The following is a 25,060-nucleotide window of genomic DNA, read 5'->3' as shown; positions in this document are numbered from 1 at the left end:
GTATTTTGAGAGAGAGGGAGAAAGGGAGATAGAATCCCAAGAAGGCTCCACACTGCTACTGTGGAGCCCGATGAGGGGCTCAAACTCACAAGCCGTGAGACCATGACCTGAGCTGAAATCGAGTCGGGCACTTAACCAACTGAGCCATACAGGCTCCCCATCCTTTAGAGGTAAAGTAGTAAGGAGTTGGTTCTAAGAATGTTTGAAAGGTGAGGGGAAAGTCATCTGGGTTGTGAACTCTGGAGGTGGAGGTGGGTTTTTTTTTTTTGTCTTCGGATCACCAGTGATTGGCATGTGGTAAGTGCTGAGGAGATTTGGAATATTGCAGACAAAGATTGGTAGTAAAGTCTATTAGGGCTGACATGTCTATAGCTGCATATACATACAGGAGAGAGATGATAGAGGCCAGAGACTGATGTTTTCACTCAGTGTAGTAATACTTCCTGACACAAAGTAGTGTGGGCGAGAATGAAGAAGGGGCCAAAGTGCAGATATGTGGAAAGTGAAGCTTTGTGGAGGCAGTTTGTGATGTGATTCACAAGCAGGCCTGTGTCCCTCCCAAATAAAAAATGAAGAGCATGTTTTCAGTGTTTGTACAAGGATACTACATTGTAGAAGAGATGGCTTCTCTTCTACACTACTCTTTGAGTATTTTAAATAATTAAACCATATATAACAGGTAATAAATATTCAGTATTTCATATGCTTTTGACAAGAGTTAGTGTGTGATACTGGATGTGCAACAAGAACTGTACTTCTGGATAAATATCAGAGGAGAAAAATACCAAGTGCAACTTTTCACTTTTTTTCCCTTGGTTCGATGCTTTTCCATATATGCTGTTTTTTAAATAATGCTGCTTTTCTGTTTTCCCATCCTATTGATTTCTAATTGTCATTTCTTTTTGATGTAGTCATCCAGTAATTTTGGAAATTGCTTACTTAATAGCTTTTTCCACTGTGGAATTTATTCAGGAAGTATTCAGATGTCAGCAGTATGTAAGGCACTGCGTTGGATACTGGGGGAGTTGCAAAGATTACTTTAATACAGATTTTTCTGAAGATCTTTCAATTCTAGGAAGGGGGAGCTATAGACAGGGGTAGAATGCACTGTCATTTTTATTTTTATTTTTTTTTTTATTTTTTTATTTTTTAAATTTTTTTTTTTCAACGTTTTTTATTTATTTTTGGGACAGAGAGAGACAGAGCATGAACGGGGGAGGGGCAGAGAGAGAGGGAGACACAGAATCGGAAACAGGCTCCAGGCTCCGAGCCATCAGCCCAGAGCCTGACGCGGGGCTCGAACTCACGGACCGCGAGATCGTGACCTGGCTGAAGTCGGACGCTTAACCGACTGCGCCACCCAGGCGCCCCTGCACTGTCATTTTTAGAGGGAGAATTTGTTACTTCCACCTGGAAATACTACGGATAGAGTTGTGTCACTTTGGCTGGGCCAGGTGCCCAGATATTTGGTCACATATTCTGGATGTTTCTGTGAAGATGTTTTTTTGATGATATTAATTTTTAGATCGGTAGACTTTAAGTAAAGCAGATTACCTTCCATGATGTGAGTGGGCCTCATCCAATCATATGAAGGCCTTAATAGAACAAAGAGTGACTTCCCCTGAGCAAGAAGGAATTTTACCACCAGACCACTTTTGGACTTCAGATTGTGGCTCTTCCCTCAATTTCAGCCTGCCAACCTACTCTGAAGATTTTGGATTTTCACATGAACCAGTTCCTTAATGTAAATAAATGTGTGTGTGCATGCACACACACAAACACATCCTGTTGGTTCTGTTTCTCTGAGAAACCTGATGAATACAAGTAGTATATAAGCTGAAATTTAGGATGGGTTGAATGTGGGGAGAAGCTGTGGTAGAGTACAGAACTGCTCTGTGCATTGAGAATAATGAGCTTGGTTGGAACTTAAGATTCTGTAAGTGGGTTGGGACCAGATCTTCAACTGATACTTGACTACAGTTTTAACTTTGAGACTACATCAGAAATCTTATTCTAGACTTCCATTTGAACTTAGTCTTAGATTTCTAACTTAACTTGAATAATTCAGTCTTTTGTTTATTGCTCTCACATTTTGGTATTCAACAGACTTGTGTTTCTTCCTTATCAAATTGGTATTAGAGCCTAATTTATAATTTTTAGTTTGTATCCAAAGGTGAAGTCTTTGGAAAATACTAATGGTGTCATTTTGTGCATATTGACTATATTTAACTATGTATATGTTTATCAAGCTTTGGTATTTTATAATAGAGATATTGTATTGGGAAGTTGGTCACTATAGCTCTTCCCTCTATGCATGTACTATAACTGTATGTAGAGGTATTAATGTACTGGTAACTAGATTTGACATTAGTGTGATGTTTGAACTTGATCTATTAGAAATAGAGATTTTTTTTTTTTTTAGGTAAGTGATTTTGACAGAACCTTGACGCTATTTATGTTTTTTGTTTTAATGTTTGTTTATTTTTGAGAGAGAGAGAGTGCAGACAAGTCAGGGAGAGGCAGAGAGACAGATACAGAGGATCCAAAGTGGGCTCCGTGCTGACAGTAGTGAGCTCAATGAGGGGCTCAAACTCAAAAACCATGAGATCATGACGTGAGCCAAAATTGGACACTCAACCAACTGAGCCACCTGGTCACTTCTATTATTTTTTTTTTTAAGACAATCATGGGACACATATTTCTTTCTTTCTTTCTTTCTTTCTTTTTAATGTTTATTTATTTTTGACAGAGAGAGAGGCAGAGCATGAGCCGGGGGAGGGGCAGAGAGAGAGGGAGACACAGAATCCGAAGCAGGCTCCAGGCTCCAAGCCGTCAGCACAGAGCCCGACACGGGGCTCGAACTCACAGACTGCAAGATCATGACCTGAGCCAAAGTCAGACGCTCAACTGACTGAGCCACCCAGGCTCCCCGACACATATTTCTGAATAAATCATTTGTAGCCAGAAATAGGGAATTGATTACATTCTTTTTTTTTTTTTTTAAGTTATTTATTTATTTTGAGAGAGAGAATCCCGAGCAAGCTCTGCACTGACAGTAGATGCAGGGCTCTGATGAACTGTGAGATCATGACTTGAGCCGAAATAGTTGGACACTTAACCAACTGAGCCACCCAGGCACCCCTACTCCTGTATTCTCTTAATAGTTTTATAGTTTTGGTTTATATTGTTGACTCACTAAAAGAAAAACTGCTTTTCCTCTACTTACCAGTTTACTCAGTAGTTCTGGCTACCACCACATGTGTCAAGTCAAGTCATCAACCAATTTTCCCAACTCCCTAGACACCAACTGGGTATCCTACAATTTAATTCGTTTTCTGACACTGTCTGAAGTTGATGTCAGAACCCACAGGTTAAGGGCTCAGTCCTACAAGATGACCCATCCCGCCTACTTCACATGCCAGTCTCCAGTCACAACTTGTGAACTGTATTTCTAACCACCTGACTATAATTTGGGGGTTCCCATGACCCCCTCCTTGGTTTGGTCATTTGATAGAATAGCTTACAAAACTCAGGAAATCAGCTTACTTATTAGATTATTGGTTTATTATAACGGAATACAACTCAGGAACATCCAGATAGAACAGATATATAGGGCAAGATATGTGGGAAGGAATACAGAGATCCTGTGTTTTTTCCAGGTGAGTCGATCTCCCAGCACCTCCACGTGTTCACCAACCCAGGAGCTCTCTAAACCCCATAGTTCAGGGATTTTTTTGGACATTTCATCACGTGGGCATGGTTATCAACTCAGTCTCCAGCCCTTTCTCCTCCCCAGAGGATGGGCTTTCTGGTGACCAGCCCCTTTTCTGAAGCTGTCCAGGAGCCCACCAAGAGTCTCTTCATTAGAACAAAAGATGCTCTTATTGCCCAGGAAATTCCAAGAGATTTGAGAGCTCTGTATTAGGAACCAAATATTAGAACAAAAGATGATCGGTGTGCCTTGCTGGTTCAGTCGGAAGAGCGTGAGACTCTTGATCTTGGAGTTGTGAGTTCAAGCGCCATGTTGGGTATAGAGATTACTTAAGAGTAAATCTTTAAAAAAAAAAAAAAAAAGATGCTCTTAGTACCTTTATCTCTTAGGAGATGCAAAGGTTTTAGGAGTTATGGCCGGGAGCTGCGGACAGAGACCAAATATATATTGTTTATTATATTACAGCAACATACCTGCTTTGAGTTAAATTTTGTTTTGGAATAAGATGGAGTTCTAGTCTCATTCTTTTGTAGATGGTCATTGTTGTCCCAAAACCATTGTTTGAAGAGACCATACTTTTCCCCATTGGATATCCTTGGACCCTTATCTAAAATCAATTGGCCAGAGATGTTTGGGCTTATTTCTGGACTCTGTTCCATTCCATAAATCTGTATGTCTCCCCTTATAGGTCTACCACGTTGTTTTGACTACTGTAACTTAGTAAGTTTTGAAATTGGGAAGTATGAGTCTTCCAACCTTTTCAGGCTATTCAGATTCCCGCGAAGTTTCCTATCAATTTGAAGTTTGGCTTTACCTTTTTTGCAGCGTGGGGGAATTGCGTTTTCAATAGGGATTGCACTGAATCTTAGCTCACTCTGGGGAGCACTGTAATCTTAATACTTAAGTCTTCCAGGCCATGAACATGGGCTGACTTTCCATTTATTCAGCTGCTTTTTAATTTATTTCAGCAATGTTTTGTAGTTGTCAGTGTACAAGTCTTTTACCTCCTTTGTTAAACTTATTCTTAGGTGCTTTATTCATTTGGATGGTACTGTAAGTGAGATTGGGTTTTTTTTGTTTTGTTTTTACTTTTTAAAAAAAAATTTTAATGTTTATTTATCTTTGAGAGAGAGAGAGAGCCAGAGTGCACCCAGGGGAGGGGCGGAGAGAGAGGGAGACACAGAATCCGAAGCAATCTCCAGGCTCCGAGCTGTCAACAGAGCCTGATACAGGGCTTGAATTCACCGCAAGATCATGACCTGAGCTGAAATCAGATGCTCAACCAACTGAGCCACTCAGGCACCCCCAGATTTTTGTATTTTGATATTGTACCTGTAATTTTGCTTAATTCATTTATTAACACTAGTGTTTAGTTTTTTAATGGATTCTGTATATGTAGAATTCCCATATGGAATCATATCATCTGCAAGAAAAGAGTTACTTCTTCTCCAGTTTGGATGCCTTTTATTTCTTTTTCTTGCTAATTGTACTGTCTGGAACTTCTAGTACATTGAATAGCAGTGGTGAAAGTGGACATCTTTGTCTTGTTTCTGATCTTAAGGGAAAGTTTTCAGTCTTTTACCAGTAAATATGATGTTAGCGCTTGGTTTTTCATATATGCCATTTATCCTGTTGGGGAAATAACTTCTATTCCTTGTTTGCTAAGTGTTTTTATCATGAAAAGGTGTTAAATTTTATCACATGTGGTTTTGTTTTGGTTTGGTTTTTTTGCATATATTGAAATGATCGTGTGGGGTATTTTTCCCCTTTGATTTATTAATGTGTATTACATTGGATTTTTTTAAGTTTATTTACTTTGAAAGAGAGAGAGAGAGAGAGCATCTGTGCGAGCAGGGAGAGGGAGAGAGAGAATCCCAAGCAGGCTCCATGCTCTCGGTGTGGAGCCCAACATGGGGCTGGATCCCTCAAACCGTGAGATTGTGACCTGAGCTGAAATCAAGAGTTGGACACTTAAACTGAGTCACCCAAGCGCCCCGGATTTTTTGTTGTTGTTGTTGTTCAACTACCCATACCTTCTTAGAATAAAATCCCCATTGGTTGTGATATATAATCCTCTTAATATACTTTTGGATTCTCTTTACTGTTATCTTGTTGAGGACTTATATATGTGTATTCATAAGAGATACTGGTCTTTAGTTTTCTTATGGTATCTTTGTCTGACTTTAGTATTACTTGAGTAACATTGGCCTCAAAGAGTCTATTAGAAAGTGTTCCCTTTTCTCTTTTTTGAAGGAGTTTGAGTAGGATTGGTGTTGTTTCTTCTTTAAATGTTTGGTAAAATTCACCAGTGAAACCATCTGGTCTAATTCTTTGGAGGTTTTTGATTACTGGTCCAGTCTCTTTGCTTGTTATATAGGTCTGTTAAGATTTTCTGTTCCTTCCTGAGTCAGTTTTGGTAATTTGCTATTTCTGGAGATTTTTCTATTTCATCCAGATTTTCTAGTTAGTTGGCATACAATTGTAGTTTTTTCTTATAAGCCTTTTAAGTTCCATAAGGTTGGTAGCAGTGTCCTTGCTTTCCTTTTTGATTTAGTTATTTGCATCTTCTCACCTTTTTCCATTAGTCATTCTAGCTAAAATCTTGTTAATTTTGTTGGTCTTCTCCAAGAACCTACTTTTGGTTTTGTTAGTTCTATTTTTCTGTTCTGTGTTTTTAATCTCAGCTCTAATCTCTCTTATTTCCTTCTTTCTGCTGGATTTGGGTTTAGTTTGCTCTTATTCTAGATTTTTAAGATGTAAAATTGATACGAGATTTTTTTAAATGTGATTATAGCTATAAATTTCCCTTTTGAGTTCATCATTCTTTATATCCCATAATTTTGGCATATTTTTTCTTTTTCATTTGTCTCAATTTTTCTTAATTTCCTTAGTGATTTCTTTGACTCATTGGTTGTTTAAGAGTGTATTATTTGATTTCCAGGTACTTGTGACCTTTCCAGTTTTCTTTTTATTATTGTTTCCAGCTTTATTCCTCTGTGGTCAGAGAAGATATTTTGTAAATCTCAATTTTTTTCAATCTATTGAGAGTTGAATTTGACCTAACATGTGGTCTTTCCTGAAGAATGTTCCATGTGCAATTGAGAATAATGTATATTCTGCTGTTGGTGGTGGGGGGTAGGGGCATAATCTGTTGCTTTTAAATACTTTAAAGACACTATGGGGGAAGTGCTTTTGGCCCTTGAGGGTGGAAACAGTGGTCTCTCAATGAATTGCCAGGTAGTTTCAAATCATACAAGCCCAATTTTTGTAGGATATGCTTCCTGTTGTCCCTCTATCACTAGCAAAGCTGCATCAGGAACATGAGCCGCCATCCCCATAGCTGCCTTTTGTGGAGTTGGGAGTTAATGAATGGTACAGCCAGCCACTACACAAAATGCTAAAATTTACCTCAAGTTAACAGCCTCTTTCTTCATCAGGTACTCCCACAGATGCTACAAGTCTATGAGTGGACGTCACAGTTCCAAAATGGTTTATTCAGACGTTACGTGCCAACTAAATAGTTGTTTCGGTGTAGGGACTGAATCCTGGATCTTCCTACTTTGCCATCTTTCATTATGGCAGTTGCATCTGTGTTTTAATTTTAGGTCGTTGTAATCTCTTGAAAATTACAGTTTTATAATCTGCCTATATAAGATGTTTAATGTTACTATATATTTACCTGATTTTTTAATGCTACAAATAATATACCTATCTATTTTGAAAAAAATAATGATCAGAGTTGTAGAATTCTAAGAAATTGCATTCAACAAATCATACTATTTTGGTGAGTTTGAGTCTCTCTTTTTTTTAAGTATATTTATTTATTTATTTAGAGAGAGAGCATGCGTGAGCAGGGGAGGGTCAGAGAGAGAATCCCAAAAGCTCCCCGCCGGCAGCACAACAGATCATGACCTAGACCTGAGCCGAGATTAAGAGCTGGATGCTTAACTGACTGAGTCACCCAGGCACCCCAAGCTTGAGTCTCTTTAAGACTGGCCCCTTTCTTTAAGTTCCTGTTCACCATTACTTGCCTGGTAAATTCCAAACTGGTCTTCTTGTTTCTATTTTCACTTTGTTTTCCACGGTCACAGAAGGACATATAATAGTGGTTGCCAGGGGCTAAGAGCAGGGGAAATGAAGAATCGTGGTTCTGTGGGTATAAAGTTTTAGTTGAGCAATATGATAGAGTTCTAGGGCCACCTGGGTGGCCTAAGCGTCTGACTTCGACTCAGGTCATGATCTCAACATTTCTGAGTTCAAGCCCCACGTCATGCTCTGTGCTGACAGCTCAGAGCCTGGAGCCTATTTCAGAGTCTGTCTCCTTCTCTGTCCCTGCCCCTTCCCCACTCGTGCTCAACTCGCTCTCTCTCTCTCAAAAATAAAAAATAAACATTAAAATTTTAAAAAAAGATGATAGAGTTCTAGATCTCTACTATACAACATTTTGTTATGCAAATACTGTACTGTATGCTTAAAATTTTGTTAAGAGGGTAGATTTCATGTGTTCTTACTGCAGTTTTTAAAAAAATCAAAATGATAGCATTAACAAAAATGCTGGTGACGTATACCTAATAAAGTTGTCAGCTTTAAAGAAAAAATTGAAAGCCTGATAGAAGAAGATAAAGAATTCAGGCTTGTTGCTGGAGACGAGTGCATAAAGATCAGGGAGAACCATACAATAAGCACTTTTAAGTCTTCTTTGCATAACCAGATTGAGCCAAGAGGAAACTTGGGGTGAGTGGGTATCATATACTATTCTTCCATGGTTTGTTGTGTTTAGCTGCTGTTACCTCCAAGTGCAAAAATTAAATAATAGGATAAACTGGGGTGAACCAGTGTGATTTCTTAGTGCATTGACATAATTCCCCTGCTTACAAGTTGTACGTGTACATGAGCTAATTCATGTGTTGAAATGTGTTGTAGCTGAATGGTAGTGGTGATATTCTACCTTTTCTGTGCTTACCGTTCCTTTCTTTCCACTCACAGTGCCCAGGTTATTTGTATCATCTTCCAGCCATGTGTGTCCTTCTGATGTCTTTTAATTTGTTCTTTATAATGGTACAAGAATTGTCTGTTAGAAACATTAAATCTAATCAAATCAGTTTCTATCATTGGAGCGTGTTTCCCATACTCTTGGTGTGTGCAATTCATTCTCCATGGTCTCTATTTTCATTTTCCTCTATGATAAGAGGTTTTCTTCACACCACATTTTGGAAAATATGCCCTAAGCTTTAAACTGTATTATTGGTTACCTTTAGAACCTCAAATAACACAATTTTAAGCCTACGTATATTAATTTATCAACTTTCTCCAAAATTTTGTCAAGTGATTCCCTGCTATAAAAAGGGAGAGTATTAATTTATGTATTTCCTTTTGTGTTTTCCTGTTTCCACTCATCTTCCAATTTTTGTTAGAATACTATGTGATACACTGTCCTGACTGATTTTGTCAGTGTGTAACTTTGTAGCTTTTTTGACAACTATTCAACACATTCTGTTCTAAGACCATAGTAAATTGTCATACACATTTATGTGCTTAAATGAATTTATTTTTCATCTGTTATCTTTTATTTGATACCACTTTTCTGTGAGTTCCTTATTTTGATACAGCAAAGGCTAAGTCGCTATGGCTTATAGAGCACTAAGTCTTTTTCTGGAAATACAGTGGAACCTTTTGATCAAATTTAGAGCTTCATTCAGGAAATTTATTATATATTTAAGTATATTTTCTCATTTTGTTGTCTTTCTAACCAGCATCAGTTAACTGTTGGGTCTGCAAGAATAATCACCTCCAACCATTTTATTGCTGTAGTTTTTCTTTACTTGCTTTTTCTCAAAATTATTCTTTATTAATGACTTGGCTTTACTGCTTTGATCTGTTGATGTAATTATTCTGCTAATAACTCTATATTATGTTCTATATTATATTTGTCTTATCTATTTTTTCCTTGACTCTGTATGCTACCTTTTCAGCATTTTTTTTTTTTTTAAGTTTATTTATTTTGAGAGAGCGTGTGTGCATGAGCAGGGGAGGAGCAGAGAGAGGGGGGGAGAGAGAGAAAGAATCCCAAGCAGGCTTTGAGCTGTCAATGCAGAGCCCAACAAGGAGCTTGAACATACAAACAGATCATGACCAGAGCCAAAATCAAGAGTCAGATGCTTAACCAACCTAGCCACCCAGCCGCCCCTCAGTATCATTTTGATCCTAAGAGTTTTAATTTTTTCAAAAGGTAAAGCAGTATGTTCCTGAAATTTTCTTCTATTTCCTGGGACAAATATTAATCCTGCATGGATTTTTCATCTGTCTAATGGCTACGTGGGTATAGTTTGAATGGTTTTGTTAGGCCTTTGGAAAAGCTGATGGGGCTTGTCCATCATTTTTGTGTAAGGAAGACTTTGAACTTTTCCTCCCTCTGCTTCAGATGAACTAGTCTATTACTTCTGAGGCCTGGGACTTTAAAAAAAATTTTTTTTTTAATGTTTATTTTTGAGACAGAGACAGAGCATGAACAGGGGAGGGGCAGAGAGAGAGGGAGACACAGAATCTGAAACAGGCTCCAGGCTCTGAGCTGTCAGCACAGAGCCCGACGCGGGGCTCGAACTCACGGACCATGAGATCATGGCCTGAGCCAAAGTCGGACGCTTAACCGACTGAGCCACCCAGGCGCCCCTGAGGCCTGAGACTTTATACATTGTGTGGTGGTTGTGGTGGTGCTGCTGTTACTGAGGTTAGGGATGATACTGATTTATATGCAATTTTCTTAATCCTGATTTTTCTAACTCTTTACCCTTCCTTTTGGATACAGGACAAAATATAGAACCTTGTCACTTACTCCTCTCCTTATAAAGTATTCTTTGGCCATTAGGGAAAGAAGAACTTCAACTAGGGCATTCTGCATCTTTGCCCTTACCACATCAGTGTTTCTGTCCCCATCTACCAATACGGAGGTGCCAGTGAAAATTTCTCAGGGCATGCCGCATGTGGATTCTCAGACTGGCCTTCCAGTTTGGACTAACAAATTCAGTAGCTGAGTGATACTTTTTAATAAAAGTTATGGTATGAATTTGAGATCTTCTCAATAGGGGTATTTTAACTTTTCATTTTCTTTAATTTTAGGGAGGGATATTCTTCTGCAAGCCTACATCTATGCCACCATCTTTCCTGGAAGCAGCATAAGTAATAGAATTTTTAGGATGGGTGGGTCATTATTTAAAAGGAAATAGCATTCATATTTAATCTAGCCCTGAATTAGTTTTGCAGAAAAATGCATACATTCAAAATGTTGCACAGTGTTAAAGCGTTTACTCCCTTTAGGTTAGTCTTTAAGTGGATAATATATGATCTTTCAAACTTTCTTATTTGGAACTTACGTATGGATGCAGATATTTTCAGCGGTGTAAGACAGTAAACCTGAAACTTTAGTGTTCATAAGAAACTCTTAAGGAATTGGTTTAAAATACAGATTTCTAGACTCTCCTCAAAGTCTGATTCAATGGATTTGAATAGGATTCCAGAAGTCTTTTTAGCCAGCTTACCATTGTGCAGGTGGTCTATGTTTAACTTTGAGTCATGCTGTCTTAAGTGTTGAAATAATCATATTTAATTATGAGAAAAATATTTTAGGTAACTAGGTCATTTCAGGCTGTCCCCTGGGGTGAATACCTGACAGCCGCTTGGCTTGGCTTCTAGAGGACCTACTACTCACCAGGATAGATGTTCCCTTCATTGTCTTCTCTAATCCAAAAGTTCAATTTGGGATTTTGTGGACAGGGAAGTCTTCACTTGCCACTCCCAACAAGAAATCTCATGTAGGCTTGCCAGTTTTTTATGTTGCTGAATGATGACATTCAAAATAAATCAACAATGAAAGGACATTTTTAACACCTCCTCTCACCATAATCACCAAAGATATAAATAAATAAAGATGTAGGAAGAACACGACCTCATGATACAGATTGTTTTTTAAATTGAGTACATTGAGCTCTAGGCAAAACCCGCTCTGTTTTCCTCTTTTTTTAAACAAAATTTCTTTAGCTACAGATTAATAGATATTTTCTCAGCTGACATTTAAGAACTGCTGTATTGGAACCGCAGTTTATTGGAACTGTACTTGGAAGAGTATACTTCTGACAGTCACTACCTGAATATGATGAGTAGACGTGTATCTCATATCCTCTGTTTTCTCACCAGTTCGATCCTTTGGTACAGAAGACAGACCAACAGATCGTCCAATACCACCTCGTGATGAAGTCTTTGAATACATCATATTCCGTGGGAGTGATATTAAAGACCTCACTGTTTGTGAGCCACCAAAACCACAATGTTCTTTGCCTCAGGACCCAGCTATCGTTCAGGTAACGGATAGTAAATTTGTCTTAGAGTGCAAGAAAACTGCAAGTACATGGCTAGCCTTAGCTTGTACCTCTCTTGGATTTTGGCATGTTTTTTTTTTTTTTTAATTTTCTCAGTTGAATGTTCATGTACTTACCATTTCCTAGTCACCTAGATACCTAAAATACCTGGATAATGTTTTCACCCAGGTTTTATTCTTTAGATCATAAGTTGGGACTAAATAAAGTAAGCGATAGCAGAGGAATTTATTTTTATCATAAAATATTTTCTAATTTCAGCAATAGTTAAAATAGCGTATATTTATTGAAGTCTAACTGTATGAGAAGCACTGTTCAAACCACTGCACATACAATAAATCAATCCTCACAATACTCTCTGAGCTTGGTACTATAATCTTGTTTTTATATTTCTCATTTTTACAAGTGAATAATATAGAGCCACAATTTGGACAGACCAAGCAGTCTGGCTCTGGAATCCAGAATCCATGCCACTCACTATATTATTCACGTTTGGTTCATATTATAAACCAGGGTGGTAATGGCTACTCTTAGGTTAAGATAATTAGGTTCAGTGAAAAAAAGTGATAAATCACATTGGTACTTTATATATGTATATTACATAATATGCATGCAGTGTTATATAATAAGGTAGCACAAAAACATAAAAGGATTTTATGTATACTTCTAAAAAGGTATGAAAAAAGAAGACCCTAAGTATTCTCAGTAAAAGAAATAAAAAATTTGTAATTTATTAGAAATAGATATAACATATCTAAGAGATTGTAAATTATGAATTAAAAAGGTTGTTCCTTTCAGTACTTGCTTCCATGTTAATTGGAAGTGTATAGAAACTGCCTGAATTTAGTTATAACAGCAGAGGAAGCAGATTTCATATAGGAATATTTTCATTTTAGGGCATAGCTGATTAAAACCCCCTAGGTTTTTCTCCTGGACCCATTTTCTTCTCAGCCTTTTTTCTTGTCAGAATTTTTGGTCATTTGCACTAAAATATGCTTGTTGACTTTTTTTAAGGTTATACTTTTAGATTTTTAAAAATTAACTTCCCCTTTTTAATGCTGTACGTGATAAAATCTTAGTTTTCCACAAAACAGATTCTTAGAATAAATATTATCTTGCATAAGGTTTGTCTTACTTCCAGCTATTAAAAGAAAATACCTGATAAACTCTTCTGAAGAAAATAGTAAGTGGTATATAAAATTAAAATGGAAAAAAAAGAGGGGTGCCTGTCTTGCTCAGTGGATGGGGTGTATGATCTCAGGGTTGTAGGTTCAAGCCCCGCATTGGGTATAGAATTTAGTTTAGAAAAAAAGAGAAAGTACCTTTTAACATTTACTTATTAGTATTTATTTTTCCTGAATATAAGCTTTAAAACAATTTTTTTTTATTTTAGAGAGAAAGCACATGCAAGCATGGGGGAGAGAGAGAGAGAATCTCTCTGTTTTTGTTTTTGTTTTTGTTTTTTGTTTTGAGAGAATGTTAAGCAGGCTCCATCATGAAGCCTGACACAGGGCTCAGTCCCATGACCCTGGGATATGACCTGAGCCTAAATCAAAAGTCGGATGTTCAATTGACCAAGCCACTAGGCACCCCTGAATATAAGCTTTTTAATAAGAAATAGTTAAATTTATTCTTGTAATATACATAAACTGGAGAAATTCTCTACTCTCATCTCCCCTTCCACCCCCGCTCCTTTTTAAGTCTTAACTTTTGAGGAAGTAGTCTGAAGGAATCCTGAGAAAATCCTTAAAAGAAAATTTTTTTTTTCTTTTAAGTAGGCTCCACTCCCAGTGCAGGGCTTGAACTCATGACCCTGAGATTGAGTTACAAACTCTATTGACTAAGCCAGCCAGACACCCCAAAAATGTGATTTTTTTTAATGGAGGGAGAAGAGACACATTTTAATAGAGCTAGCCCTCACCAAATAGTGGTGTTAGCTGATTGTCTTTTGTATATATATCTTCTGATAATTCTCCAGGGAAATAGTTACTTAAGTAATCAGCTTTATGGAATAAGAAGAACCAAAAGAACACAAGTTAAACTGGTGTTGAATTTCTTCCAGCCACCATAAATTTTCACTTTTGATCTTTTGATTCAAATATTCAGTAGTATTTAGTGAGTACCTGCCATGTTCCTCATAGTAGCAGTAAACACACAAAGTCCTGCCATCAGTGAGCTTATATTCTTTTGGTCATTATTAGTACACTGCATATCTGTATTATGAGATATTTTATATATTAAGATAAATTAGTGTATAGCATGCATACTTACATATTATAATTATTTTAGGTTTAGTAAGTTAAAGTTTTTAGAAAATGACCTTTAATGTAATGCTAAATATATTTAAAAATGTAAATGGTCTTATGTGAGATAGTTTGTTTCTTCATCTCTTTCCTGTAAATTTAATAGTGCATCTCGAATGATTGAAAATATGAGCAAAATCAAAAGTGAGTTGTCTTATTTTTGTCAGTACCAGACTGAAACACAGTATAACCAAATGTAATTTTTCCCATATTTTTTTCTGCAAGCAGAGTTACTTATTCAAGTAACTTTTCTTTCCTAAATCTGCTATAAAACTCTTAACTCAAAGTAGTTTATTGCAGAAAAAAATTATTTATAAATCACATCCAGTGTAATTGGCACATTGTCTGCAAATATTGAAATTAGAAGGGTATTAAACTGTTTTGATATTAAATGCATGTTGTAAGTTGTTATAATTGGTTTTGTATCTAGTAATTATAATTAAAGTTTTCTTAGAAGTGTAAATACTCAAATTTTTTCATTCTATACATGTTGTGTAGAGCCTGGAAAAATAACCCCGGTCTTTCTTCAGTCTTCACTAGGCTCATCTACTTCTTCATTCCAGTCAGTGGGTTCCTATGGACCTTTTGGCAGGATGTCGACATACAGTCAGTTCAGTCCAAGTTCATTAGTGGGGCAGCAGTTTGGTGCTGTTGGTGTTGGTATGTTGTACTTTTGCTTTTTCTTTCTTCCTTTCTTTCTTCCTTTCTCTTTCTTTCTTTTCTTTTCTTTCCTTTTCTTTCTTTCTTTTTTCTTTCTTTCTTTCTTTTTTTTAATTTACCTGCCTTTACCACAAATTTGCAGACATGTTGTTTGTTGTTCTTTCTGTAACCTATTATTTTAAAGGCTTTATTTAATGCCCTTGATGACTGACTAGTGGTTCTATGAAGGTCATCGCCCAGAATAGTCACATTTGTTTTTAAACCTACATATATCCAAGTACCAATTTTCATTGAATGTTGTTTTAAATTTATATAAGCTATATCCGTTTAAAATAAGCATTTTTTTCTGGGTTGCCTGGCTGGCTCAGTCAGAAGAATATGTGACTCTTGATCTCAGGGTTGTATGTTCGAGCCCCACGTTGGATGTGGAGATTACTAAAATTAAATAAATAAACTTTAAAAAATAAAAATAATAGGAAAATAACCATTTATTCTCAGCAGGTTGGGTTTTCAGAAAGGGATTAGAGATAATGCTGTAATTATTAGGGAATGATGATGCCAGTAAGGAGTATTTATATTATGCAGAATGTGAAAAGATACTCCTATATAGCATGTTTCGAGGGTGTGGTGCTTTGTTTATTGTAACAATGTTTTAGAAACATTAACACTGTAAGGAGAAAGCTAGATATAATCAGATCAGCTCAGCGTTGTTTTGTTTTTATAGCTGTTTAGCTCTACACCTTTACTGAAATTCCCACAGTAAAGAATAACTTTTTAAATCTCAAATTCTAGCCCTTAATCTTTGTTCGTTCAATTGAAATAACCATTTATCAGTTTACCTTGTTTCTCTGAATCACAAATCCAGTTTCAGATGTATCTTAAAACTCATCAGTATGTTAACAGGTTTTATTAAAATTAATTTCTTTTTATAAATATACTTTTTATATAGTTGTGATTTCAAGTATGTTGAATGTTTGGCTTTCACAAAATCAAAAAGGATGGGAAAAAATAAATCCTAAAGTTGAATGGATACAACTGGTATCCACAACTGGTGCTAAGTGTATATCAAATTGATAATATAGCCACAGAGAAAAAAAGAATTCAAGTAACTTTTACACTTGCAGTAGGGATATATTGTAAGAATAAATAGCAATGTAAAAAAACCTTGACTTAGGGTTTGTAATTGGTAGTGGTATTGATGTTAATTTTTAAACTATTTTGTATGTATTACAGGATAGGGCAAATGACTAGTATATTAATATTGTTGGCAAATGCTGTTCTTTCCATGGAGAAGGGAGATAGAAATATAGGGATGATGCAGAACCCTGTGGTGTTGAATATGAATTGGAAGTATGAATGTGAACTTATTTTTTTAGAACTGGTTATTTCTTGATTCTGTTCATAGAAAGGGCCTAGAAGCAATGATGCCCAGTGGCAGAGAATATGTGTAGACTAGTGAGTTTCAAGATACACCTGAAATTGGTTTCTAAATACTGTTCCCCACTAAAAGGAACTGGAACCCTTGAAAAAAGAAGATGGGGAAACAATGCTCTTTTTTCTTTTTATGTTTGTTTGTTTGTTTGTTTGTTTAAGTAATCTCTACACCCAGCATGGGGCTTTAACTAATGACCCCAAGATCAAGAGTTGCATACTTTTCCAACTGAGCCAGCTAGGCACCCCAACAGTAAATAAAATAAAAGTTATTTATTTTATTTACTTATTTTTTTTTTTACCAAAAAATGCTAGCTAATAAATAGAAGGAATGGTAGATGTAGAAAATCACCATTTTTGTAATCTCCAGTATACTAATCAGCAAGGATTAGTAGTGGATGCTAAAATCATTGGGTGAACAGTGCTGGGCAGAATATTAAAATGGTCCTAAAGTATCATCTCAGAGTTAACTTATTAATTACAGAGGGAAGACATCGTGCCTTTGTAAGGGAGAGATCTGATGCTCACCATTTTAATCAAGTCATACAGTTTGGCATTGCCATAGTTAACTAATTAAATGTCTCCTAATGTGATGATATAGGGAGGAGGTAAATCAAGATTTACTCTGTTAGCTGTAACTGTTAGAATCCTATTCTGAGGTTTTAAATAAGGGACGGTTGCAAATTAGCCTTTTGAGATTCCTTTGATTAAATTGAATAGTTGGCTAACACAGATTTTTATTGTACTTACCTCCTACATTACTGTGCTGTTTGTATGATTTAATATGTATAAAGCATTTGAATAGGGTCTAGCACATGGTGTTACATAGTAAATACTGCTTCTACCATTCTTCAGAGCCTGGTCTTCTAACCAAGAAATATTTTGTGGTGGTGAAATATCTCTTCCTTATAAATGCTTTTGTCTAGTTTTAATATTACTGGGAGTTGCTAGTTCAATGTTCTTTGGGTGTCACAAAGGTAGAGGGTGTTGTTTGTATTTTCTATGTCAGTTGAGTAATTTTTGCAGATTATTTTTGATTTTTTGATTTCTGTATTTGTAGGATAATTTATGGAGTGGCTAGAGAGCTATAATAATATTTAGAAGTTGTTAAATGAGGAAGAGGAAAATTGGAGCATTGATTAAGGTGGCAGGCATTTTTTGGAAAAAGAATTAACTCAGATATGGTTTGTGTTGGCACCAAAGAAGCCATTTTAATCTAAACCTCTTGTTTTCATTTTCAATTCCTAGTGCAATTGACCCTTGAACAATATGGGTTTGAACTGCATAAGTCCACTTAAACGTGGGTTTTTTCCTGATAAATACAGTACTAAATGTATTTTTTCTACCATGTGATTTTGTTAATAACATTTTGTTTTCTCCAGCTTATTGTCAGAATATAGTACAGTATTCTGACTTAAAAAGGAAGGTTAGGGTTGCCTAGGTGGTTCAGTCAGTTAATTATTGGACTATTGGTTTCAGCCCAGGTCTTGATCTCAGGGTCATGAGTTCAAGCCTCACGTTAGGCTCCGCACTGGGCATGAAGCCTACTTTAAAAAAAAAAAAAAAAAGGTTTAAATAAATCAGGGAAACACTATTGCTATTTTGGGGAAAATTTTTCCTTTTTAATTTTTATATATTATAGTCTTTACAGTTTTATTTGGAATTTATATCATGAAGAATTAATATCCATAACGTCTATAGGACTTCCAGAAATGAGGACCTACAACCCAACAGAAAAAGAGGCAGGTGTTAGGAACTACTTTGCCTTTTTCAAAAAGGAATACAAATGTCCCCTAAACATGGAAAAATGCTTAAATTTTGCTTATAATAGATATAAAAATTAAATCTGCGCTGAGGCATCGTTTCTCACTATCAATTTGGCAAAAACCCAAAAGTTTGAGTATATATATACTATCTTTATAAGATAGTGGGGAAACAGATACATTGAAAGGGGTGATGCACCAGACAGAATTAAAGCACTCTTTTTTTTAAACTGATGCTAAAGTAATTCTTATGTGCAAAGATTTTCAGTCTTTATTCACTTTAATGAGTGGATCCTTAGGAAAAAATAATGATCCCACGATAAAGGAAACAGCAGAACAGCCATGGCAAGCTAAGTCTCACAGTACCTTTGTGGAGAGGATGGAGGGGTACTGGCTGAAGAGACAGACAAATGGGTACATTTTACCTGGTTAAGTAGTCAAATCATATTAGACAATGATTCTCTTATGTCTCCAGTGTTTCATACAGATTAATTTTTAATCACTGAGTTTGAAGAACATTAGAAGGCATGCTTATGAACTTTATAGTGAGCATAAAGCCAGGAGGCTATTTCATACGTTGAGACTGACAGGCTAAGTAAGGATTGTTAAGGATCCACTTCGGTAAAGTGAAAGGAATTAAACATTCCAGTTAAAAAGCAGAGAGCATCAAAATGAATTTTTTAAAAAAAAGCAAGATCCAACTATATGATGTCTATAAGAAATACCCTGAAAGAGGTAAAAGAATAAGAAACAGCATGATGTACCATACAAACACTAATAACAAAACTATGTTAGACAAATTAATATCAGACAGATGGGGGCACTACCAGAAGAGAACATAGCATGTGAAAAGTAAATGATCCACAAGTGCTGTAGAAACTTAGAGAAGATTGACATAACCTTGTATAGCAAAGAATTTGGGTTCTTTCTAGGGATTTGTTATTCACATCACAAAAGCAGAACTTTTTGTGGTTGCTTTAGGCAGAATGCAGCCCCTCAGTGCCATCCTGGGGGAAAGCATTAAAATCAGGAGCCAACTGGCTGTTGCCTTAGAAATGCTGGACAAGCTCTTCATAGACCTGACTGCCCGTTTGGCTATTTGTGCAGATACTTGGTATTAAAGTAATTAAATCTTAATATTGGTGTAGAATGTGCCTTTTCCTGCTACTTCTCTGTCTGACATGGGTCCTTGCTGTCCCATACATGTAACTGCCTAGGACAGTGTTGCTGTTATAAAAATTGTTTGGGGGCGCCTGTGTGGCTTGAGTTGGTTGAGTGTCCCACTCTTGGTTTCAGCTCATGTCATGATCTCATGGTTTGTGAGTTCAAGTCCTGTGTCAGGCTCTGCACTGGCAATGGGGAGCCTACTGAGATTCTCTCTCCTTCTCTCTGTCCCTCCCCTGCTCACACTCTCTCTCTTAAAATAAAACTTTAAAAATAAAAATAAAAATTGTTTGTATCCAAGGATGCTGGAGTATGTATGTGTTGGCTTGCTTTTTTCATGTAGTGTGAAAGATTTCTCGAATTATTTTTGATGCACTTCCATTAATTTTTCACGATTATTAATTTGCACAAGTGTTCCAAAAGGGGAAGGGTGGCAACAGTTATTATCATTAAAATGGAATATTGCTTTATATCATTGAAAAGTTTAAATTAATACATTTTTTTTTGTCATTAAAAAAATCTCTTAAAGCTGGAAGCTCTTTGACATCCTTTGGAACAGAAACATCAAACAGTGGTACCCTATCCCAAAGTAGTGCAGTTGGTTCTGCCTTTACACAGGATACAAGAGCTCTAAAAACACAGTTATCTCAAGGTAAGCTGGGGTTTTTTTTCTTCATATGTTTCCATTCCTAACATCTATAGTGGTTTTTGTCTTTCTCTGAATGTAAGAGCTTTTGCAGCTTGCAAATCACATGTGTAATTTGTTTTTTTTTTTTAATTTTTCTCCTGCTTGCTCTTGCAATAGTTGTATTATTGAATGGCATCCACCATTTATACTCTACAATTCTTAGATCATAAAACTGAACCAGTGAACACTCTCTAAATTTGACACTTTTTTTTGCAAGGCAATTATATAACTTGTATATAACACTTAAATATATCAAATTAGTCCCAGACTCACCATTGAAGATGAACTATTCTTAGTGAATTTGAAATAACAGCTAAGGGAAGCCTGGGTTGCCTCAGTCAGTTGAACATATGACTGGCTCAGGTCATGATCTCGTGGTTCGTGAGTTCGAGCCCTGTGTCGGGCTCTCTGCTGTCATTACAGAGCCTGCTTAGGATCCTCTGTCCCCTTCTCTCTCTTTACCCCTCCCCCGCCTGCACTCTCTCAAAAATAATAAACATTAACAACAACAAAAAGAAATACCTTAAAAAAAAAAAGGCAAGCTTTGCTTTATGCTGTTGGGTCTTTCTTAGCATCCTCACAGGATCTAAAGCAGTGGTTCTCAGTGTAGACCACACACAACCAAATCATCTGGAGTGCTTTTTTTTTTTTTAAACATTTATTTATTTTTGAGAGACCTAGTGAGACAGCACGAGTAGGGGAGGGGCAGAGAGAAGGGGAAACACAGAATCTAAAGCAGGCTCCAAGCTTTGAGCTGTCAGCACAGATCCTGATGCGGGGCTTGAACCCACATATCGCGAGATCATGACCTGAGCTGAAGTCGGACACCTAACGGACAACGACAGAGCCACCCAGGCACCCCTGGAGTGCTTCTTGAACATGTAGATGCTAAGGGATGCCTGGGTGGCCCCCTGCTGGGCTCTGCACTGATAGCATGAAGCCTGCTTGAGATTCTCTGTCTCTCTCTCATACCCCTCCTCTGCACACATTTGCATGCACTCGCTCGCTCTCTCTCTAAATAAATAAATTCTAAAAACTTAAAAAAATGTAGATCCTGAAAAAAAAAAGAGAAAGAATAACTTTAAAAAGTATATGTAGATCCTGAAAACTGCTGTATTAGACTCCTTGGAGTTTGGGGATGTGCATTCTAATTAGCTTCTTAAAAGATCTTTTAATTTTTTTTTAATCTTTATCTTTTTTTTTATTTTGCTTTTTATTTTTTTTAATTTACATCCAAATTAGCATATAGTGCAACAATGATTTCAGGAGTAGATTCCTTAGTGCCCCTTACCCATTTAGCCCATCCCCCCTCCCACAACCCTTCCAGTAACCCTCAGTTTGTTCTCCGTATTTATGAGTCTCTTCTGTTTTGTCCCCCTCCCTGTTTTTTATATTATTTTTGTTTCCCTTCCCTTATGTTCATCTGTTTTGTCTCTTAAAGTCTTCATATGAGTGAAGTCATATGATTTTTGTCTTTCTCTGACTAATTTCACTTAGCATAATACCCTCCAGTTCCATCCACGTAGTTGCAAATGGCAAGATTTCCTTCTTTTTGATTGCCGAGTAATACTCCATTGTATATATATACCACATCTTCTTTATCCATTCATCCATCGATGGACATTTGGGCTCTTTCCATACTTTGTCTATTGTTGATAGTGCTGCTATAAACATGGGGGTGCACGTGTCCCTTTGAAACAGCACACCTGTATCCTGTGGATAAATGCCTAGTAGTGCAATTGCTGGGTCATAGGGTAGTTCTATTTTTAGTTTTTTGAGGAACCTCCATACTGTTTTCCAGAGTGGCTGCACCAGCTTGCATTCCCATTTAATCTGTTTTGCCACCAGCCAGTCTTATAATCTTCGGTGGTCCTAAGATTCTGTATCTGTTTTTATCTGTAGCTAAAATGGTTGTTTTTAAGAATTCTTTCTTAGATAAAATACTTCATGTTTTTAAGCATTAGTTTTCTAAACTATAAAATGGGACTTTAGGGGGCACGTGGCTGGCTTAGTCAGTAGAAGATGCAACTCTTGATCTCCGGATTGTGAATTCAAGCCCCCCATGGGGTGTAGACATTAATTACTTAAAAATAAAATCTTTTAAAAAATTTAAAATGGGCACCTGCGTGGCTCAGACCGTTAAGCATCTGGCTCTTGATTTCAGCTCATATCATGATCTCAGTTTGTGGATTTGATCCCCACTTCAGGCTCCCACAGTGACAGTGCAGAGCCTGTTTGGGATTCTTTCTCTCTCCCTCTCTCTGTGTCTCTCCCCCATTCACTCTTTCTCTGTCAGAAATAAAGTTTAAAAAAAATTAAAATGGACTTCCTTGGTAACTAACATTTATCGTGAGAATTACATTTCTTAAAATGTGTGCAGTGCCTTTAGCATAGTGCCTAACACATAGTGTGCTTAGATGTTAAATATCTTAATAGCGAACATTAACCTTAATATTGAAGCATTTATTAAAATCATAAATAAGGAAGCCTGTTACCACTGCTACTCAGCATTGTTCTGGAAGCTTTAGCCAAATCAGGAACACATGAAAAAGAAATAAGCATAAATGATTAGAATTAGTATTATTTGACAGTGCTGTGACTTTGTACTTGGAATTGAGAATTCACTGAAAAACCTAGAACTAATAAAGGACTAAATTCGAGGTCAGCTCTAAAGTCAGACATATGAAAAACCAACAGTGGTCCTAAAACCTACCCACTGATTATGTAATGGAGATGAAAGGTGTTCACGATAATGAGAAATAAAAATTATGTATAAAATACATAATAAATATGGCCAATTTCTGTAGAAAATATAAAATGTACATATAATTGAAGAAACAGATCTTGTTCCTAGATAGAAAGATGTAGTATTAGAAAGACTTTATGTCTCATATAATTAAATTTATGATACTTCTAGTAAATCTAAATAAAATAGTAGGAGAACTTAATAAAACATACACAGTCTTAAAAATAAACATGGAAGTATAATTAGACATATTTTTAGAATAAAAGTAATGACATGGGCTTACCTAATTGATAATAGTACACCTAAAATAAAGCAATGCAGGAATAAAAGTCAGAAATAGTTCCAAATATTGGGGCACCTGGGTGGCTCAGGCACTTGGACGTCCGACTTCGGCTCAGGTCATGATCTTATGGTTCATGGGTTCGAGCCCTGTGTCGGGCTCTGTGCTGACAGTTCAGAGCCTAGAGCCTGCTTCAGATTCTGTGTCTCCCGCTCTCTCTGTCCCTCCCCCACTCACGCTCTCTCTCCCTCAAAAAAAAAAAAAAAAGAATTAACATTTAAAAAAAAAAAGATACTGTTCTAAATATAAATAAGTGATTAGTATATGATAAAGATATTTTTTAATTAGTAGAGGAAAACTGGCTATCCAGTAAGTGATGTTGGGAGAGACAACTGCCTGATCATTTGGGAGAAATAAATCTAGATTCTTTCTTGCATGCTTAGAAAATAAATTTTAAATAGATTAATGTATTTTAAGATTTTTTCAAGTACATATTTATTAGAAGAGAGGGATGTATTTCTATAAAGCAGTGATGGAGAAAGCCTGGGATTCTGCATTATTAAGTTTCATCAATTAAAACTTCTGAATTTTACAAAATTAAAATACCAAGAATATTCTTTGAACTGATAAGAATGTGACGCTAGGTGAAGGGGTGTGTTTTTACTGTGCTAAAACCACCTTCTGATCTTATTCCTAATGGTATGTCCAGCATTACGTGTCTTTCCCTCCGATAACAAAATTGCTGTGACTAGAAGACTAGACTTGATTGCTTTGATTGCCCCATCACTTGTAGTTCTGTAACACTTGGGAGTCACAGGATTTTTTTCTCAAAAGCCTTGATGAGACAAGTCTTGTATATTTATAAGATTGTTTAATTTAGTATTGTAAAATTAAACAATAGGCTTTTCAAAAAAACCTTAGCACTTGTTTTGTAAATAAAGCCCTTTGTAAGGTGGTAAGTGATTATAGAATGTTTTCTCACAGGCCAAAACTTACACAGACTGCCATGGTTTCCCATTATAATCAGTGGGAACATTGTACTGTTCCTCTTAATGGTAAACTTTGGCATTAATGGCTGGAAATGGTGATACACATTTATGAATGCATACTTTAGATAACCATAAACTTGGGAAGTGTTACTAATAAATGGTCCCTGAAGCATCTGGTACACAGTAACCAGTGCATTGTCAGCACTCACCGCAGTTTACCAGTGGTTGGAGCCTATGCAGATATGCACAGGTGGGTAGTAACATGTGCAGCATACTTGGAATTTTTTTTTTTTTTTTACATGAAATGAGCATAATTTCCTTAGAACATTTTGGTGCAATATCATGGGATATGAGGGCACCTGGAGCAGAGATTTATAGAAAACATTATAGGGACAAAAAGCATGATGGGAGCATCTGATGTTACAGTCTTCTGTTCATACTGTGACCAGACTCTGACCTCATAAAAGGAAAAATGGAAGTTTTAAGTATAAAACCCATATTAAACAAAAACTTCCAAGAGATGTTTCAAATGGCCAGAAATGAATACAGCTGCTGTGTAATTATCTGAAGGTTGTATCTGTTGCTGGCCTGAGTATTGATGTATAATTTACCTAAGGTATTAGAGGACTTCACCTGTCTAATTTTCTAATCCTTTACTTCCTTTATAATGGATTGTAATGGAGGTATAAAACCTTAGGTTACAGCCTTTGGAAATAATGGCTGAGGTGTCAGTATAATCTTGTGGCTGTCATTACTGGGGAAAGCCTGCATCTGACTGCCTACAACATGATCTTTGATAGTATTCTTCAGAAATCTTGCCCAGGCAGCACTTTTTTAAAAACTTACTGAAATCTTATTCCACCAGTTAAAATACAAATAAAGTTCCAAAGGTTGGTTGGTTGGTCGTTGGGTGGTTTTGTTTTTTTGTTTTGTTTTGTTTTTTCAATGTTTCTTT

At 36.4% G+C, this 25,060-nt stretch overlaps 1 protein-coding gene across 4 annotated transcripts in view; it reads left to right on the top strand.

The window, feature by feature from the left end:
- Nucleotides 1-25,060, top strand: part of LSM14A (LSM14A mRNA processing body assembly factor) — a 51,204-nt gene that overhangs the window by 11,658 nt on the left and 14,486 nt on the right. For all 4 annotated transcript variants that reach the window (XM_042917859.1, XM_042917858.1, XM_042917856.1 and 1 more), the window contains exons 2-4: nucleotides 11,903-12,066; nucleotides 14,915-15,044; nucleotides 19,932-20,054. In XM_042917859.1, the coding sequence (XP_042773793.1) occupies nucleotides 11,903-12,066; nucleotides 14,915-15,044; nucleotides 19,932-20,054 (417 nt within the window). The remainder of the gene's footprint in view (nucleotides 1-11,902; nucleotides 12,067-14,914; nucleotides 15,045-19,931; nucleotides 20,055-25,060) is intronic.

The sequence above is a fragment of the Panthera leo genome, chromosome E2 (assembly GCF_018350215.1).
Source record: "Panthera leo isolate Ple1 chromosome E2, P.leo_Ple1_pat1.1, whole genome shotgun sequence".
In the NCBI taxonomy this organism is placed as follows: domain Eukaryota; kingdom Metazoa; phylum Chordata; class Mammalia; order Carnivora; family Felidae; genus Panthera; species Panthera leo.
The sequence above is the reverse complement of the archived record's forward strand: the minus strand, read 5'-3'. Positions and strand labels throughout refer to the sequence as shown.